General features: G+C 56.5%; 2 protein-coding genes across 2 annotated transcripts in view; both read left to right on the top strand.

The window, feature by feature from the left end:
* ADAMTS10 (ADAM metallopeptidase with thrombospondin type 1 motif 10) overlaps positions 1-4,413 on the top strand; it is a 50,275-nt gene extending 45,862 nt beyond the window's left edge. The window contains exons 21-25 of the mRNA XM_031604612.2: positions 170-299; positions 461-665; positions 1,072-1,248; positions 2,346-2,502; positions 2,821-4,413. Of these exons, the coding sequence (XP_031460472.2) occupies positions 170-299; positions 461-665; positions 1,072-1,248; positions 2,346-2,502; positions 2,821-2,930 (779 nt within the window). The 3' untranslated portion in view covers positions 2,931-4,413. The remainder of the gene's footprint in view (positions 1-169; positions 300-460; positions 666-1,071; positions 1,249-2,345; positions 2,503-2,820) is intronic.
* Positions 4,414-5,379: 966 nt separating this feature from the next.
* Positions 5,380-19,170, top strand: MYO1F (myosin IF). The gene is made up of 28 exons (XM_090126129.1): positions 5,380-5,484; positions 8,435-8,572; positions 9,995-10,084; positions 10,430-10,524; positions 10,864-10,951; positions 11,139-11,228; positions 11,334-11,465; positions 11,538-11,672; positions 11,747-11,879; positions 12,419-12,615; positions 12,704-12,784; positions 12,921-13,007; positions 13,101-13,187; positions 13,376-13,543; positions 13,745-13,830; positions 14,046-14,127; positions 14,216-14,322; positions 14,526-14,624; positions 14,695-14,839; positions 14,910-15,054; positions 15,668-15,837; positions 16,172-16,317; positions 16,483-16,629; positions 16,713-16,861; positions 17,072-17,155; positions 17,246-17,447; positions 18,114-18,280; positions 18,386-19,170. The coding sequence occupies exons 1-28, from the start codon at positions 5,482-5,484 to the stop codon at positions 18,460-18,462; spliced, it is 3,330 nt and encodes a 1,109-aa protein (XP_089982255.1). The 5' UTR covers positions 5,380-5,481; the 3' UTR covers positions 18,463-19,170.
* Positions 19,171-19,794: the final 624 nt, after the last annotated feature.

Raw genomic sequence — 19,794 nt, 5'->3', positions numbered from 1 at the left:
CAGCCTTCTTGGAGATGCTGGAGGCAAAGGAGGCCTTGGTTAGGAATAGAGAAACGTGCTCCAGGTTGATAAGGTGCAGCAAGTGGCAGAGCCGTGGGGCAGTGCCTACAGCCTGGCTCAGCTCAATCCTCAGCCTTGGTCTCACCCCATTGCCTCCTTCTCTCGGCAGGCAGCCAGATCCAATCTGTCGTGTGCAGGAAACTCTCTGACAGCTCAACAGTCTCCAACCATTTCTGTAGCCCTGAAACCAAAATGCTGGAGCGGCAGAGGCCGTGCAACACCGAGCCGTGTGCCCCTGCGTGAGTACCATAGGTGGAGGGAGCATGGATGGAAGAAGGTGAAATCCTCCCCTCTGCCACTCCCAAGTCACAGTCCTCTGCTGCAGTCCCTAGGGGTGACGCTGCCTGGGGAGATGTCTGCTTTGTGCCCTTTCCATCTTTGCTTTTCTCTCCATCCCCAGCTGGGTGATCGGGAACTGGTCCGAATGCAGCCGAAGTTGCAACGAGGGCGTCCGTACTCGCAGTGTCTTTTGCAAGCGTAAGATCTCCGCCACTGAAGAGAAGACTTTGGATGATGCCTCCTGCACCCAACCACGGCCAAAGATGCTAGAGCCTTGCAATAACCAGACGTGCCCTCCAGAATGGGTCGCCCTGGACTGGTCTGAGGTAAGTGCTCATCCACTGCCCTCAGCTGCCCAAGGATGTAGGATGGTGTAAATCATTGGGGTAGAATCATAGAATCATAGAACAGCCTGGGTTGAAAAGGACCACAATGATCATCTAGTTTCAACCCCCCTGCTATGTGCAGGGTCGCCAGCCACCCGACCAGGCTGCCCAGAGCCACATCCAGCCTGGCCTTGAATGCCTCCAGGGATGGGGCATCCACAACCTCCTTGGGCAACCTGTTCCAATGCGTCACCACCCATCACCACTGGTGATGCTGCCCATGGAGAGAGTAACATGGGGAGCTGTCCTCTTGCAGTTTAGCAGACAGGAGCATTGGTGGGCAATGCTACCACTCTCTGTGCTCCTTGTTGCACGTCTTGATTACACTCATGTCTCCTCCCTGCAGTGCACCCCGAGCTGTGGGCCAGGTTTCCGCCACCGCATTGTGCTCTGCAAGACCGGCGACCACAGTGCAACACTGCCCACCTCCCAGTGCCCCGAGGGCTCCAAACCCCCCACCAGCATGAGGTGCAACCTGCGGCGCTGCCCACCCCCACGCTGGGTGACCGGCGAGTGGGGAGAGGTATGGATGCTCCCTCCCTATCCCCACAAATCCCACGTGAGCCTTTTACCCGCTCCCTTGGTGGCATGGCTGTCAACATGTCAGTGTGACATAGAGTTGTCCCCACATCTCCTAGCCCAGCTGGCTCTCTGCCTGCTGGAGGGATGCCCTGAGGCATTTGCAGAATGTGCCATGAATTTCTGAGTGTCCCCTGCCAGGTTGGCAGTGCTCTCTCCCCTCCAGCCAGGTAGAGACTGAGCATTCCAGCTGCTGTGCAGCACAAAAGGCAAATGCAGGATAAAACACAATAAAATAAAATAAAATAAAATAAAATAATAATAATAAAGGGGCCAAGTGCCACCTCTACATGACACATTCTGCAAACGTCTGAAAACCCCCCTGGCTTGCCCATAATCCCTTAGATCTATGGCTTCAAACCTCACTGCTACCAACAAGGAGGGGTGTCCTGCCATGGCAGTGGGGCTGGGTGGCTGCCCACCCCTCATTCACATCCTGGAGACTACACAATGTCATCAGAGTGAGCTCAGAGACCCTGGGACACAAACATCTCTATGTGCACATGGAGCAGACACAAACCCACTGTCAAAGACTGAGTTCCAAATGTATCAGCACCCCCCCAGCCAAGCTATAGGGTGAAGGGGGCACCCTGGGACAGTATGACCATAATCTGGGACATGGCAGCAGCACAGCAGGTGTCTGGGCACAATTCAGTGTGTGTGCAACCACAAGGACACCTGGCGGTCACTATAAGCTCAGATGTTCTTGTGTGTGACACAGCTCATCCCTGGGACACAGTGGTGTGCTGGAATGGCTGCAAGTGGGGCTACCATCATTCCCTTTAGCATGGCAATGCTGGCATCCCTTTTGACATGGGAGGGCAGGAGGGCTGGGAAGGGGTAGTGGATCAAGGCTGCATGGACAGACTCTTGCAGAGAACCCTGGAGCCTTGGATCAAGATTCTGGGAAGCAGGACTGGAGCTCTCAGCTGTGCCACTGCTGCCAAGAGAAGGAGCAATTGCTTCAAGCACCCCTTGCACCTCCTGGGAGCTGCTGTGCCCTCTTCCCCCACATCACAGTGTTGTGTTCTTCCCCGGCAGTGCTCTGCACATTGTGGCCTTGGCCAGCAGCGACGATCCGTCCAGTGCCTGGCTCACACCGGGCAGCCCTCCAGCGACTGCCTGGAGACCCTGCAGCCCCCCGGCATGCAGCAGTGTGAGACCAAGTGCGAGTCAGGACCCACAGACAACCCTGAAGGTAAGAGAAGCAGTGGGATTGGGGGAAAGCTCTGAGCCACACCAGCTTCAAAGCCACAGGGTACAAGGGCACAGCTCTGGGTGCAATGGGGTGAGGCTATGGGGCACACTCAACGCTGTACCCTGTAGGCCACGGCCAAACTGGTCGCCATGACCTTGGTTGGTGAAGTAACTAAGAGAGGTATCTTTCTGAGCACCAACACATCCTGCTGCTCCATAGCAAACAGCAGGAGCTTGAGGGGGAATGGTAAAAGCCACCCCACGGGGCTCCTCGTCCTGGGCTCATCTGTAACTCCACTCCATTTTGTCACCCATCCAGAATGCAAGGATGTGAACAAGGTGGCCTACTGCCCGCTTGTCCTGAAGTTCAAGTTCTGCAGCCGGACCTACTTCCGACAGATGTGCTGTAAAACATGCCAGGGGCACTAGGAACACGGTGACCCCACGGGAAAACTGGAAGGCAAGAGGTGTGCCAGAGGGCCACCGAGCCAGGCCCTTCCTCTCGCCCCGGGAACCTTCCCCTGGGTCCTACACAGACACTGGTCGTGCTTCCAGAGGGAGCCGGCGTCACCCCACCTGTCCCCCAAAGACACGCACCTTTCGTCCCCGAGCATCCCAACGGCAGGATCCCAGTTAAACCACTGCTGGCTGCTGCAGAGAACACGGCCAAGCACGAGAGGAGCAGGTCAACGTGGTGGGAGAGGGAGAAGCTGGGCAGAGCGCGGCAGCAGGGACATTACTTGAAATTCTGAGACTGTTATTTATTTCGTAGCGGACCCAGGTCCTGCAGGTACCGAAGTTCTCACATCCCGAGGGCTGGGGACACGGGGACGAGTTTTCAGGTGCCAAGGGTGATGTGCTTCTGGGTGCTGGATGGAGACGAGCTGCCTTGGGGTGCAAGGTGGGAGCAGGGCTGTTGGCTTCGTCATTTGCACCCCATCACCTTGGGACCTGCAGAGGGTGATGGAGAACAGTGAGCGGAGCAGTGACACCAGTTTAACTGGGAGAGGGAGTTCTTCCAACTCTCTTAACAGCCTACTTCGACTGGGGCTTCCCTCTATTTTTCCTAAAAGCCCTTGTCACTATTATGACTATTCTTTGATTCTGGAGGCACCTCAAAGCACAAGCTGTCAGGGCTGAGGCATGCTTGGGGTTGCACGATCCTTTATGGGGCATTGAGGATGTGCTGGGCTGCAAGAAGCAAAGCCAGGGAGGATACAGGAGGAGAACTCATGGCCACAGTGTCCCCATGGCTAAGCCATGAAGTGGGACCAATCTGTGCCTGGCCCTGGCTGGGTCCACCCCAGGGAATGCCATGGCCTCTGAAGGTGCTTTCCCTCTAAGTGTGCTTTGCCTCCAAAGGTGCTTTGCCTCCAACGGTGCTCTGCTTCCTCCAGCATCTCACTGCATGCCCCTCAGGGTGCCAGTCCCAAAGCCACCCCCTGGAGACCTCCAACCACGGGAAAAGAGCAGGTTAACATTCTTCCAGATCCCCTCCTCCTGGCCAAACCCACCCATCTCCACAGGCCACAGCAGCCTGCGGGAGAAGATCCAAATTTGCGATGTACCAAGCATGTGCTTCTTGTTACTAGTATTATTTTGGGGCCTTTCTGCATCACAAAGAGGAGAAACCTTGTCCCAGGCCATGCTCTGTTCTCCATGGAGGTCATCCTCAGGGTGCAGGGTGCAGGGTCAGCCACTTTTCCCAGAGGAGACCCCTCCAGCCCTGATGTGTTCCTCTCCTGTCTGTATTTTTCCCTGCTCGGAGCTGATCGCAGCTTCTCTGGTGCTCAGCAATCCCCTTTTGCTGGCGAGTGGGCGTCCCCAGTGCAAAGCTCCATTCTGACGTTTTGGGAGGGGTGTTTTCACCTTTTTATATAGATATATATAATGAAAAAAAAATGTTTAAAATACTAACTCTGAGGAGGAGCGACGTAACGGCATGATTTATAATAAAGGAGTAGCTACGATCCCAGGTGCAGCTTCTGGTCCCGGTGTTATTTCTCCATTGGAAAGCCTCAGTCCTGGGCAGCCACCCCCTCCAGCTGTGATGCTGCTTTGCTGATGCTGGAAGAAGGATTTGTGCAGAAAAAGAGGTTCTAAGGGGTTCCCCGCACCCCAAGGGATCATATCAGGTTTGGGGGTTTGCCCAGAGCTGCTGTATGATATGAAGGAACCAACTTCTCCTTGGCAGACCCCAAGGCATGAAGGAGATCACTAAGGCTGGTTTGGGATTTTAGAGTTTTCTTTCAGGAACTGGCAGTGCAAGAGATGGAATAAGAATGGGTAATGGAGCAGAGGGCAGCAGGATGCTGTGATGGTGCCCAACTGAGCAGAATTCAGCCCTGGCCCCAGCATTTACCCTTCCCACAGTGGTAATTTTAATGGCATTTCCCGGTTCCCATTCCTGCCTCCTGAGGCATGAAGCAGTGCATTGAAGGGGATCTGGGATGGCAGGCAGCCCTGCTCTCATCCCCCACACACTGCACCCAGGGAGGGCTCTAAAATGGCTTCAAGCAAAATGCTCCACATTTGTGGTCCATCTGAACCAAAAGATCTACAAAAAAGAAGCAACAACCCAAAGCATCTCGCTCCTAAATCCACCTTGGAGTAGAGCATCTCCCCAAAACAGACACATCACACTGTACCCCACAGTGGGAGAAAAGTTTCTGCAGAGGCTCTAAGCAGCATCCATCAGCAATGCCCAGATCCCATATGGTGACCTCAGCACCCACTGGCAGTGGCACTGGGCACACACTGGGCAGGGCCACCCCAAGGCCCTCCAGCAGCAGGGAGACGCCCTCCTCTCTCCCCCACCCAGAAAAAAGGCCCTAAATGAGGAAGTGGGAGGAGGAAAAAACTGAGTTGCAGTCTGTAGTTGCAACAGAAACACGAAAGAGAAGCCCAGAGTGATGGACTTTGGCCCTCGGTGACAGCAGCCACGGATGCCCCGTTTCCAGGGACAGGACACAGGGACACCATGGTGAGTGCCAGAGGGGTCCTTGCTGAGCTGCCTGCCCCCACCCCTTCCCCAGATGCTGTTGGGATGTCACTTTGCTCTTCCTATTGCCACAGTGCTGTCCCAGCCCTGTTCCCCCCTTGCACCCACCTGGGTCCCTCACTGCTGCTTGGAGGTGTCACTGTGTCCCTGGTGGAGAGGGGACAGAGACATCCAGGCTTGAGAAGGAGCAGAGCTGGGGCTGAGTGCAGGGGAGCAGCTGGTGATGCTGTGCAGGATTGGTGCAGGATTGGAGAATGATTGGTGCAGGATTGGAGAAGGATTGGTGAAGGATTGGTGCTGAGCTGATGCTGGGAGCACTGACTCAAGCAGGATGGAGGGCAGCAGGTGCTGAGCTCAGTTCAGCACAATGCCTGCAGGGGAACCCCTGTGTTCCTCCCAACCCAGCTTCCCACCAGCACTTCTGGTTTCAGGGCTCAGGGCACAGGCAGAGCACATGGGTGGGGTGAGGGTTGCTGGGTGTCCCTGTGCTTGGGTGGGGGGACATACTGGGTGCTCAGGGCCTTAACTCACACCCCGGGGCTGCTGCAAGGGCAGCGGCCAGAGCTGGAAGTTGATCTGGAGGATGAAGATGACGATGGAGGCTCTCAGAACAAAGATGATGCTCAGAGACACAGCGAGCAACTGCACAGCACGGCTGTGGCCACATCCTCCAGCCCACAGCTCTGCTCCCTGCACATCTCTGCATGACACTGTACCCGAGCATCACTTCCCACCAGCCAGGAACTGAAGGACAGTGGCTGAGGTGCAGCACAGCATCCTGCTTGCAGTAATACTTATTTGAAGCTGTCACCTCTGCAAGGCCACTGCCACACTGTTCCCATGAGACACACACTGTCCCCTCTGTGCCTGGTGACATTTTGTGTCTCCACAAGGAGCTGTGGGGCTGAATTCCCACTCCCTGCCCAGTCCCAGCCCCAAAACACTGGGGCAATGCCCCATCCCCAGATGTTGGTGCCTTGGAGCAGGCTGCTGGTAGTGATGCACCGCCTCGTGCTGCTCTTCTTTGAGGCTTCCTGTGGTTTCAGAGGTGTTGGCTGCATCTGCCCTTGCCTATCTCAAGGTGCCACTTTGGGCTGCTCTGCATCCGGAGCTCACAGGGTTATTTCTGGTGGTTCATACCTGAGCTTTGAAGAAAAACAAGCAACAGTTTGTGATAACTGCTGCAGGGCCACTCCCCACGCTCAGTGCTCCCAGGGTCACTGGGTGCACCCATCCTCATACAGGGACAGTCCCCATGCTGCTGCAAGGAGGGTCCTGGTGGCCTCTACAGCCACTATGCACGGGGCTGTGCACAGAGTGGCTGCTAAGGGTACAGGATGCCTGGTCCAGGTGATGCTTAAGATGCTTCTGCTTGGCTTGAGGACGGAGTGGCTCAGAGAGGTGTCTGATTCCAGCCCATCCAGGCAGGTGGTTGTCAAACCCCTGCTCTCACCCCTTGCTTTGGCCAGTGGTGGTGGAGGGACTGGCCCAAACCTCAGAGCAATTCAACTGCTGCCCTGCACAGCGCTTTGCTTCCCATGGGGACTCCACCCAAGCCCCTCACCCATCCCTGGGGCTCATTGAGCAGTGAGATCAAGCAGTGTCCAACAGTGCTTCAGAATCCAACCACCTCCTCCTCCTGCAAGGCTGCTCCCCCGGCAGAGCAAACTGCAGCATCACGAAACCCTTCACCTCATGGGATGCACAGAGGAAAGCCAGAAATGAGGTGGAACCACCCATGACCCTGCTGATACAGGGGACAAACCCTTCATTCAAAGCGAGCTGGTGCTTTTCCTGCAGCTGTACTGCATCTGGCACCAGGCTGAGCCAGGAAAGCCCCTGATCTGTGCCCAAGGAAGGAGAAGCTCCGCGTGTGAGCTCAAAAGCTCGGAACCACAGACCAGGAAATGCCTGTTTTTGCCTTAATTCTGTGCCGGAAATGGCAGTGTGAGAGCAGGGTGCCTGCACAAGGAGACCCGGGGTGATGGGGGCTGTGGGTTGGGAAGGAGTCAGTGTCCCTGAGTGCTCAGGTTGGGGTTACCAGCAGAACTGTGGGAGACAATGCTTGAACTGTGCCCCCTGTGGTTTTTTATGGGCTTGTTAGGATGGAGGGGGGGAGGAGGAGCCAAACAAGGCCAACAAAGAACCAAAAAAAAAAACAAACAATGATCAATGAACTAGAGGAGAAAGAGAAGCAGCATGAGCAGCCCTGATCACACCCAGGTCCGTGCATCCCAACTGGAGGCACTGGGACATGGGAGCCAAAAGCCCTTCAATCACTCAGAGTTGTTGGGTTCTGAGATTTTGCATGGAACAGACACACTGTGCCTAGGGCTGCAGATCTCAGCAGCCCCCTGGGAATGGAGGGGTCAGTGGGAGCAGCCTGGTGCCACCAACCTCCACGAGGTTCCCCCTGTGCCCCCTCCTAATGCTGCTGGGTTGTGCCAGCCCCCAAGGGTGGAGCTGTGAGCAGCAAAGGCAGTGGGGTCCCCTGGTCTGAGAGCTTGAGAATGGGCAGGACAATGAAACAAAAGGGGAAGAGAAGAAAAGGGAAATGGAAAGAGTAAGAGGCTGGGGCTGATGGGGGAGAAGTGAAATCAGCTCTGGGAGCATTAGGGTGAAAGCGGAACCATGGGGCCGGTGGCCATGGACCAGATCTGGTCCTCTCCTGGAATGAGGACCCTTTGAGGGGTTTCTTTGTGCACAGTGTGATCCCACCCCACCCCAGGCTGTGTGTAGCCCCACAATGGCTTAAATTGCAGCTCCCAGTTTTCCTTTCTGCTACCCACGAGGACAACGTAGGGGCAATTTGGGGCAGCAGGAAAGCAGGTTCTTGGGACTCCCTGGTTGATGCTGCTGTCATTTGGCCTATTTGGGTACCAGCAGTTTGGGGGCTGGATCCTGCTGCAAAACTCTGTGCCTTTCCCTGCAGGGCAGCAAGGAGCGCTTCCACTGGCAGAGCCACAACGTCAAGCAGAGCGGTGTGGATGACATGGTGCTGCTGGCCAAGATCTCCGAGGAGGCCATCGTGGAGAACCTCAAGAAGCGCTTTATGGATGATTACATCTTCGTATCCTTCCCAGGGTGGGGATGGGGAGAAATGGGACTGTGCTCCAAGACTTTGCCAACACCTACAGCTTGTCTATCCATGCATGGGGTTGGGGTCAGGATCAGCCAGGGGGATGCAGGTGGTGGTGGCAGCCCTTTAGATCTGGTGCAGCACATGTGCAACACTGATACCCAGGGGAAGGTCCCCTTACTATCATCAACAGTGTGATCCCACTGTTTTATGTCCAGAGGTTCTGGCATCATCCTTGGCACTGGCCCAGGGTGCCCAGAGAGCTGTGAGTGCCCCATCCCTGGAGGTGCACATGGCCAGGCTGTATGGAGCCTTGGGCAGCCTGATCTGGTGGGATTTGAGGTCCATTCCAACCTAAGCTATTCCATGATTTCATCATCACTGACATCATCCCCTCCTGCTGTTGCCCAAATTGCATGGATGCCCACCAGGTGCTCTGCATCAACCGCAGACCCGAGCAAACTCTGGATGGGGTGGGAGCATGCATGTGGGTGGGACACCACTGAGCCCATGCAGGATGCAAAGCCCCTGTCCCTTACAAGTTGTCCCCCAACCCGTATGCATTTTTGGTTACAGGGTGTCACAGAGGTGAGCAATGAGCTTGAGGTCTGGAGGCTCTCAGGCTCCTTGAGGATGGGGAACTGTCCCCAGTTGGGAACCCAACCCAGCACCTGCTTGGGTTCATAGCCAACTCAGCACCCAGCTGCATGGCTGGACTGTACTCAATCCCCAGCTCCAGGGACAGAGGAGAGGCTCTGTGGCTGCAGAATGGGACACTGTAGGAGCTGGGGTGTGGAGCACTCTCTGCAGCTGTGGTTTCCCCCAGTCTCAGCTCTGGCCTTACAAGGCAATGCTCAGCCCTGGCTGGAGGTGACGCAGCTTGCTGCCCACTCCGTCAGCAGCCCCGGGGCTTTCAATGTGTTTGGGGGTTGGGTTTGGGGTTGGCTTTTTTTGGAGGAGGAGGAAAAAATACCCCACGCAGCCTCTTTCTTCCTTTTTTCGCCCCCCTCCAGCTGTGACTCAATGCCCCATGCTTCTGCATTTCCCAAAAAAAACAACCCCAAAGTTCTCCCCTGAAAAAAGGACATCAGCCCCACACCGACTACATCCCCAGCATCAACCCAAGGGCACCTCATCCCCACCCACCACCACATCAGCTCCAGGCACAGCCCCAACCCATACGCTTTAGGGATGCTGCATGCAGACCGAAAGGCTGAATGAGCACCAGGTCCTGAGCTGAACCCCTTGTGACAATCCTGGTGCTGTGTTTGGAAGAGGGCTGAGACCCCCTGGCACGCATTGCTGATGCTGTGAGCAGGAAGGGGGACATGGGACATGGGATACAGGACGTGGTTCATGGGACATGGGCATGGGACACGGGAGAGGATGCATGGACCTTGACCTGCTGCCCAGACCTACATTGGACCAGTGCTCATCTCTGTCAACCCCTTCAAGCAGATGCCATATTTCACCGACCGAGAGATCGAGCTGTACCAGGGGGCGGTGAGGCTGCAGGGCTGGCAAGGGGCTCACAGGGGTTCATTAGCATTAATTTCGTGCATTTGCATGCAAGCACCTGTGATTTTCCCATGAGCTTTGGGTATTGCAAGGGTCAGTGCTCCCAAATGGTGAGTTTGTAAGAAATGTGAGTACACATTTCAAAGGAAATTCAGCTCATAGTGCACACCAAAGTGACTTAAAACCATACCTCGGTGCTTGGTTCTGCCCTATGCTCTTCCACAAGTGCGGGGTACTGAAGCAAGCACCTGGCACTGTGCTGCTGCCTCCTGCACATGTGGGCAGAGTTAAGGAGATCCCAGCATCACCATCCTTACACCCCTGTTTTAGGCTCAGTATGAAAATCCCCCCCACATCTACGCCCTGACGGACAACATGTACCGAAACATGCTGATCGATGGGGAGAACCAATGTGTCATCATCAGGTAGGGGGTGACCGGGTGCCCCAATACCCTTCCCCAGCACTTGGGGTGCCCCAGGCAAACACAGGACGAGGGATAGCTGCAGCCCTGTGCAGTCCTGGGGGCTGTGCTCCCAGCTGGGGACTGAGCTTTGTGCAATGCACTTTTCCGGCTGAGTGTTGCAAGGAAGGGGTGAGGAAGTGGGGCAAGGCTAAACTTCCCCTTCAGCCCTCCCTCCAAAATCCAGCACCTCCTGCTGCAGCTCCTCACACTGCCCTGCCCTGTCCCAGAGCCTCCAGCATCCCACGAGATCACCCCATGGGCTCCCATTTCACCTCTCCTCTGTTTTTGACATTTGCACAGTGGAGAAAGTGGTGCTGGGAAAACAGTGGCAGCAAAATACATCATGGGCTACATCTCCAAAGTGTCTGGGGGTGGTGAAAAGGTGCAGGTAAGTCTGATTCCCACCATGTACCCATAGCTTTGCCTTTCGACATCTCTGCTCCCCAGTCCCTGCACACAGCAGCTCCAAGGGTCGGGGTCCCAGCTCCATCCCCAGCCCCTTGGGGCAGCTGCAGTGAATGCAGGACCCACTCATGAGGGTCCTGCTCTCCCCCATGCCCTGCTCTGTCCACCAGCACGTGAAGGACATCATCTTGCAGTCCAACCCACTGCTGGAAGCCTTTGGCAACGCCAAAACTGTCCGCAACAACAACTCGAGCCGCTTTGTAAGTCACCAGGGCTGGCACAGAGCGTGCTGCCTGCTGGCACCATGCAGTGTCACAGACAGGATTTGTCCACGCGGATGCACTGACAGCTCTATGCCCACATAGGGGAAGTACTTTGAGATCCAGTTCAGCCGGGGCGGAGAGCCCGATGGGGGGAAGATCTCCAACTTCCTGCTGGAGAAGTCACGGGTGGTGAGCCAGAATGAGCATGAGAGGAACTTCCACATCTACTACCAGGTATGGGGCAGCGGGGCCGGCTGGGTGCAGGGCTGTAGGGCCGGTGACTGCATCACCCCTGATTTCCCACAGCTCATTGAAGGGGCATCCCAAGAGCAGCGCCAGAACCTGGGCATCATGAGCCCTGATTATTACTACTACTTGAACCAGTCAGACACGTTCCAGGTGGAGGGCACGGATGATCGCAGTGATTTCCTTGAGACCATGGTGAGTGCCCCCAGGAAGGTTCCCAAAGCTGTCAAAGGCCAAGCTGGGACTGACAACCCCCTGTGTGCCCCCAGAACGCCATGCAGGTCATCGGCATCCGGGGTGAGGACCAGCAGTTGGTGCTGCAGATCGTTGCTGGGATCTTACACCTGGGGAATATCAGCTTTCGGGAGGAGGGCAACTATGCCCGGGTGGAGAATGCTGACTGTGAGTAGCTGAACTCTTCCTTGTTCCAGGGAGCAAGCCTAGGTGCCACGGAGACCCTTGGCAACAAATCACAACCTCTCCATAGCACTACTGACCCAGTAGAGAGGTAGCACCAGTACCTTCCCCAAATCTGATGCATCAGTGCAGGTTAGGGTATGAACTGCTGGAAGGGTGCTCTGCACCTAGGTGTCCTTATTGACCAACAGTTGATCAACTGTTGACCAATGACTGAACAACAGTTGACCAATGGTTGACCAATGGTTGACCAGTGGTTGATAGCAGGTTGACCATCAGCCACCAGTGTGCCATGGTGGCGAAGAAGGGACCCTGGTTGCATTGGGAAGAATGTGGCCAGCAGGGAAATTGAGATTATTCTCACCTTTGCTCTGTCCTGGGGAGGCCACATCTGGAGCACTGGGCCCAGTTCTTGTCCCACATCAAGCAGAGCTGCCCCTCTGTTGTCCCCCATTGTGTTTGGTGGGATGGGGGAAACATCATGTAGGGGGGGGTTGCAGGAAGCACTGACCCCCTCTGCCCAGCTCTGGCCTTCCCTGCCTACCTGCTGGGCATCGACCGTAACCGCCTCAACGACAAGATCACCAGCCGCAAGATGGACAGCAAGTGGGGCGGCCGCTCCGAGTCCATCAACGTCACCCTCAACGTGGAGCAGGCAGCCTACACACGGGATGCCCTGGCCAAGGGGCTCTATGCACGTGTCTTTGACTTCCTTGTGGAGGTGGGTTCCCGGGGTTGCAGGAGCACAGCCATGGGATGGGGGTGTTTGCCATTCATTTGAAGTGGATCCTGCTGTCCTTTTCCCACAGTCCATCAATAGGGCCATGCAGAAACCCTATGAGGAGTACAGCATTGGAGTGCTGGACATCTATGGCTTTGAAATATTCCAGGTGAGTCCTGCTTTGCTGTGGGAGCCCAGCTGAGGACTGCCCTACTCCAGAGGAGGGGACCTGGAGTAGTACCTCCATTTGGGGTCACCTTGATGTAGAAAACAACTCAACCCCTTCTTTTTCTACTGTTTTGTAGAAAAATGGGTTTGAGCAGTTCTGCATTAACTTTGTGAATGAGAAGCTGCAGCAGATCTTCATAGAGCTCACCCTGAAGGCAGAGCAGGTATGGGGAGGCTGAAATTCCAATTCCCCCACCCTGCACATGTCCCATGGGTATAGAGATGGAGCCCCTCCAGCTCTCCTGTTTCTCCCTCAGGAGGAGTATGTGCAGGAGGGCATCAAGTGGACCCAGATCCAATATTTCAACAACAAGGTGGTGTGCGACCTGATAGAGAACAAACTGGTGAGTGGGGGGCAAGGACCAGCCCTGCTGGTTGCACCCCCAGGGAACAGCAGCCCCATCTTGCATCCAAATTATAGTTCAGTGCAAAGCTGCTTTGAGCAGCACAGGACACCCATCTGCAGCCAGGTGCAGGACTGAGCCCTGCCTACAGCCTTTGGTCAGCCCTAGCTTTGCTCTCCCTCTTCCAGAACCCCCCTGGGATCATGAGCGTCCTGGATGACGTCTGTGCCACTATGCACGCCACCGGCGAGGGTGCGGACCAGACCCTGCTGCAGAAGCTGCAGGCTGCCGTGGGGACCCATGAGCACTTCAACAGCTGGAATTCAGGCTTTGTCATCCACCACTATGCAGGCAAGGTGCGGCACCCTGCAGCCTGCAGCCCACACCCAGCACCCCGCATCCTGCACCCTGCACTTGGCACCCAACACCCTGCATCCCACATCCTGCACCCTTCACTTGGCACCCAATACCCTGCACCCCACATCCTGCACCCTGCACTTGGTACCCAATCCCCTCAGCCCCAGCATCCCACATTCTGAGCTCCCTCCTGCCTCCAGGTCTCCTATGATGTGAATGGTTTCTGCGAGCGCAACCGGGACGTGCTCTTCACTGATCTGATCGAGCTGATGCAGAGCAGCGAATAGTGAGTTTGGGCAGTGCAGTGATCCCCTGGGCCACCCCCCACAAAAGATGGGCAGCATCCTCAAAACCCACCCATAACGCTTTGTTGGTTCTCTCCCTACTGGAACTGGTGCTCAGTATCACCCCATGGAGCATGCAGGGCTTGGCAGAGGGCACACAGGGCAGGGTGCCAGCCACCCAGCAGCTCTCACCTGGGGGCTCTCCTTTGCTTTTCAGTGCTTTCATCCAGATGCTTTTCCCAGAAAAGCTCGATGCTGACAAAAAGGGCCGCCCAACCACTGCAGGCTCCAAAATCAAGGTGGGTCCTGGGATCTGCAGAAGGCAGCTAGGGGCTGCTGGGCTCCCACTGCCACCTTTAACGCTCCAGAGGTCAATCTTTGCAACAGAAGCAGGCAAACGACCTGGTGAACACATTAATGAAGTGCACGCCACACTACATCCGCTGCATCAAGCCCAACGAGACCAAGAAACCACGGGACTGGGAGGAAAGCAGGTAACAGAGGGGGGTATGGGGAGCATACTGGAGCTGGTGTTGGGGTGGTGGCTGTCCTCCAAAAAGCTCTGGTCCTGCTGTGCCAGGGGAGCACAAGGGGAATGTGGGGACACGTATCTCTCTGCATGTGCATCCCTGTAGGGCATGCATGGGCACAGAGCTACAGGGATGGGTAGAGCTGTGCCATCGTGTGCACTCCGCAGGGTGAAGCACCAAGTGGAGTACCTGGGACTGAAGGAGAACATCCGTGTGCGCCGGGCAGGTTTTGCCTACCGCCGAATTTTCCACAAATTCCTGCAACGGTGAGGGGGTGGGGGGCTGCATGGAAGGGACCCATGGCTCGGCCAGCACTCACAGCCCCTCTGCTGACAGCTACGCCATCCTCACCCCTGAGACGTGGCCATCGTGGCGTGGGGATGAGAGGCAAGGCGTGCAGTACTTGCTGCGTTCCGTCAACATGGACCCGGACCAGTACCAGATGGGTCGGAGCAAAGTGTTCGTCAAGAACCCCGAGTCGGTGAGTGATGGGGGCACAGCGGGCAGCTCAGCACGGGGTCAAGCAACACGGGGGTTGGACCCTGCCCAAGGCTCAGCATCCACCTGCCCCCATCCCGCAGCTCTTCCTCCTGGAGGAGATGAGGGAGAGGAAATTTGACGGCTTTGCACGGGTGATCCAGAAGGCCTGGCGTCGGCACATCGCCATCCGGAAGTATGAGCAGATGCGGGAGGAGGGTAAGGCTGTGATGACCAGTGTCCTTCCAAGGGTGCCTTGGCCAGGGGCAGCCCCGCTTCTAAATACAGATGTAGTGTGGCACAGTGATGAAGGACATTCATAGAATCTCAGAATCATTAAGGCTGGAAAAGACTTCCATGGTCATCAGTCCAACCATCAACCCATCACCACCTGTTCACTCATAGAATCATTAAGATTGGAAAAGACCTCTGAGATCACCACATCCAAACAAAAACCCATTGCCACCATGCTCACTAACCACGTCCCTCCCTCCCTCCCAGGAGAGATACATGGAGATACCCGGATTCTTTTCCTACACCTTGAGGGGGGAGGGGGTTTCTAGCTCCAGTTTCCAGCCCTAAGGAAGCTGTGGGACAGCCCCTCACTGCCTGGATGCATTCTGCTGCCTGCAAAAGAGATGAGTTGATGTTTGCATAGGGATGGGAAAGGTCAATCACCATCCACCACCATAGGCAATTCCCAACCCTCCCAAGCATACAGTGAAAAACAGAGTAGCTGAACCCCTCCCTCCCGCAACACGAAGTTTTGGGGCAACTGCTGCGTTTCGTGGCCTGGTGATGCCCAACCAACATTGCTTTGGGTCCCACACAGCCTCCAACATCCTCTACAACTTCAAAGAGCGGCGGAGGAACAGCATCAACCGGAATTTTGTGGGCGATTACCTGGGCATGGAGGAGCGGCCGGAGCTGAGGCAATTCCTGTCCAAGAGGGAACGAATCGAGTTCGCCGACTCCATCACAAAATACGACCGCAGGTTCAAGGTGAGGGGAGCAGGAGACAGGCCAAGCTGTGTTTGGTGGTGGAATTGCAATGCAGTGTAATGCAACCCTAAACCTAACACTAACCCTAACTTCATCCTGACCCTAAGGCCATTGCGATAGAATGGAATGCAATGAAATCCAACACAATGCAATACAATCCAACCCTAACCCTAACTGTAACCCTAACCTCATCCAATCCTAAGCCTAACCCAAATGCAATAAAATCAAAGGCAATCCAATGAGAAAAAATGAAACTCAGGGAAACTAAATCCCTTGGGTGGGACGTTCTGCCCCTCAGCAACCATCTCTCACTCCCTGAGCCCACCTTTTCCAGCCCATCAAGCGGGATTTCATCCTCACCCCCAAGTACTTCTACCTGATCGGGAGGGAAAAGGTGAAGAAAGGCCCCGAGAAGGGGCAGATCAAAGAGGTGCTCAAGAAGAAAGTGGAGATCCAGGCAGTGAGCAGCGTCTCGCTGAGGTGTGTTCCCCCAGACGATCCCCATCCTTTGATACCCCCAACCCAACCCCACTGTTGGCAAAGCCACGTGGACACAGAATCCCCATTCAATACTCCCCTTGGGAGGTCCCCCCTGTCCTGATGGGGTGTCTGTACCCTCCGTGACACCCCTGGGGCTGCCCCCAGCACCCGGCAGGATGATTTCTTCATCCTTCACGAGAAAGACGCCGACAATTTCTTGGAGTCCATCTTCAAGACGGAGCTGGTCAGCCTGCTGTGCAAGCGCTACGAGGAGCTGACCCACAGCAAGCTGCGCCTCAACTTCCAGGACACGTAAGGACAGGGATGGGGAGAGGGGACAGAGCACTATGAGGCCACGGCTTCATGGCCCTCACGGCCCCTCTCCTCCCTCCCAGACTACAGTTTCGGGTGAAGAAGGAGGGTTGGGGCGGTGGTGGCACACGCACCGTCACCTTCACCAGAGGACAGGGTGATGTGGCTGTCCTCAAAGCTGGAGGCAAAACGCTGACGGTCAGCATCGGGGACGGGCTGCCCCGGAACTCCAGTGAGTGATGGTCCTGGGGCATCTGGGGGGGACAAGAAGATCAGGGCCATAGGGAATGGCTGGGGCTTGGAGACATTGGGGTGAGCCACTGTGTGCACTGTGGCGTCTGTGTTTTGCACAGGAGGGATGTGGGTCCCCATGGAGGATGTTACCTAATGGGGTTCTCATAGAGGATGTCACCTAATGGGGTCTTGTGTCCCCCCCACACAGAGCCCACCAGGAAGGAGGTGATGCAGAGCAAAGGTGGCGGCAGGCGGCCACCACCATCCCGCAGTGCCCCCCCAGCACCCCAAGGTGAGCAGTGCCTATGGGCTCCATCCTCATGGAGGGGGCTCCCCCATTATGGGTGCCCCCTCATAATACAGCATCTCCGGGGGGTTCCAGGTAACTACAGGAATGGTGCTCCCCAGTTCCCACGTGGGGATGGTCAGGCCAAGAGAGACACCTACACGACACCCCAGAAGCAGGCACGGGCCCCCCCAGCCAACACATTGCCCCCCCAGAATGCCAGCCGCCGGTCGAAGGCACGACCCCCATCTGAGCAGAACATGGAGTTCCTCAATGTCCCTGACCAGGGGGTGGCTGGGTAGGTTCAGTGCCCACCACTCTGTCTTCCCATCCCATTGCCATGGGGACAGACTGGGCAAAGTGGGAGGTGGGAGCAGGATGAGGTTTGGGACGTGGGATGCAATCCTTGGTGCTCGTGCCTGGTGTTGCCACTGTCACATCCTCCAATCCCATGGGGACAATTGGCTGCACTGGGAGGTGAGAGCAGGATGGGTTGGGGATGTGGGATGCCACCTTTGTTGCTCATGCTGTGCCCCCGTCCTCCCATCCCATTGCCATGGAGGACAAACTGGGCAGAGTGGGAGTGGGATGGGTACATGAGATGCTCCCCTTAGTGTTCATGCTGTGTCCTCACCATCCCATCCTGTCATTCTATTGCCATGGGGACAAACTGAGCAAACGGAGGGGGAGGTGGGAGCAGAATGGGGTTGAGAACATGATACATCCCTCACACTGCTCACACCATGTCCCCACAATCCCATACCACGGCCATGGGGACAACGTGACTGCACTGGGAGACAGGAGCAGGACGGGGTTGGGGACACGGGATGCCACCCACGATGCTAACGCTGCATCCCCACCACCCCATCCTCCCATCTCGGGGACAAACTGGGCAAACTGGTAGTTGTCAGCAGGGGGGGGCTGGGGGTGTGCCATGCTCACACCCGGTGTCCCCATCGCACAGCATGCAGCGGAGGCGCAGTGTGAGCCAGCGCCCCCCCCCGGCCAGTCGCCCCAAGCCGCTGCCCAAAGCAGCCGTGCCGCGCTGCCGGGCACTCTATCAGTACGTCGGACAGGACGTGGACGAGCTCAGCTTCAACGTGGGAGATGTTATTGACATCCTCCTGGAAGGTACTGGCCAGATCTTGGCTCCCTGTGCCCACCCCATATTTCACCCCATTGATTTTTTTTTTCCTCTCCCACACTTCACCCCATCGATTTTTCCCCCCTTCGCAGATATCTCGGGTTGGTGGAAGGGACGGCTGCACGGCAGGGAAGGGCTTTTCCCCGGGAATTACGTGCAGAAGATCTGAACTGGGCGCTGAGGACACAGAGGCGTGTGCCACCCCGGGGTGCTGTCCCCAATGCTGTCCCTGATGGTGGCTCTCCTGGTCCATCACCAGGTCCCATCCCATCCCTGGGCTGTGCCAGCGGCAGCACCAAACTGTGCAGCAGAGCAGGGACTCTTTGCTGCTTGTTCACACGGGGTTGTGGAACTGTGGAAGTGAACTTTGGGGCACAGTAGGATTATTTTTGGTAACTATAGAGGTAAAGATAACGATGGTAGCTTTGGGACTACGGCATTGTTGCCACTTTGCAAACACAGCACGTCACAGTCAGACTCTAAATCTGAGCTTGGAGTTTGTGTTCCTGCTGACCCCACTGGGACCCTATGGCAAAGGACCCACACACGAAGACACGGGGGACACCCACTGGCAGCCCCATTCCCTGCACAGCCCACCCTGCACCCAGCGCAGAGCCCAACCCCATCTCACGCTCCTGCACACCCCCGCACTGCGTGGAGCTGTGGGGTGGAAACCCTGGCGCTATGGGGCTGGTCCCTGTCCATCCTCAATGCCCCCCGTGCTGCTGGGGACCACGGCATGGCAGAGATGCAGAGCCCTGCGCAGTCCCAGGGCTCTTCGTCCCCTCCCCGGATGGAGGAAGTGACGCAGCCCTGTTGCAGCCTTCAGCCTCACCGCCCAGCCTTCCTCTTCCTCCCTCCCCCCACCAAGGGCTGACTCTGGGCCAAGAGTTGGGCAGGGAGGGTCGCCTTGAGCTGGGGGCGGGTGGGGGGGGGCTCAAAGGATCCTATATCTTATGGGGTCAGGGTTGTGCGAGGCAAAAGGCTGCTGGGAAATGGAGTCCTCACGTTGCAAATGGCATTGAGGGCCTGGGCTGGGGGCACAGGGGGGGCACGGGGTTGTGGGGTGCATGAGTTGGGCAGCGCGGGGCGCTCAGTCCCATAGCTCTGCTTGACACCGTATGGTCCTTTGGGGGATTTCTTCCCACAAATGCAGTTTTAGGGTCCATGTTTAGAGTGGGAGACTGCAATGATGACACTGTTTTCATTTTAATTGTTTAAAAAAAAAAAAGGTTTTGGGAACTCGAAGGGTGTAGGAATCGCCCTCCTGCAGCCTCTGACCCCTCGTTGGGGATGTGCAAATGGGAATGGGATGCTGCCATCATCCCCCAACCCTACGCTGATGGGGGCAGCTCGGGGGGGTCCTGGGGGGCTCGGGGTGGTGCGATGGGCTCGGGATGCCCTGAGAGATGCTCCAAGGAACTGGGGGTACTTAGCGGCTCATGGCACGCTCTGCGGGGTGCTCGAGGTGGGGGGGGGTCTCCAAAGAATCCCAAAGGGG

The sequence above is a fragment of the Phasianus colchicus genome, chromosome 28 (assembly GCF_987193195.1).
Source record: "Phasianus colchicus chromosome 28, bPhaCol1.hap1.1, whole genome shotgun sequence".
Taxonomy (NCBI): Eukaryota; Metazoa; Chordata; class Aves; order Galliformes; family Phasianidae; genus Phasianus; species Phasianus colchicus.
This window is presented reverse-complemented; position numbering and strand designations above follow the sequence as displayed.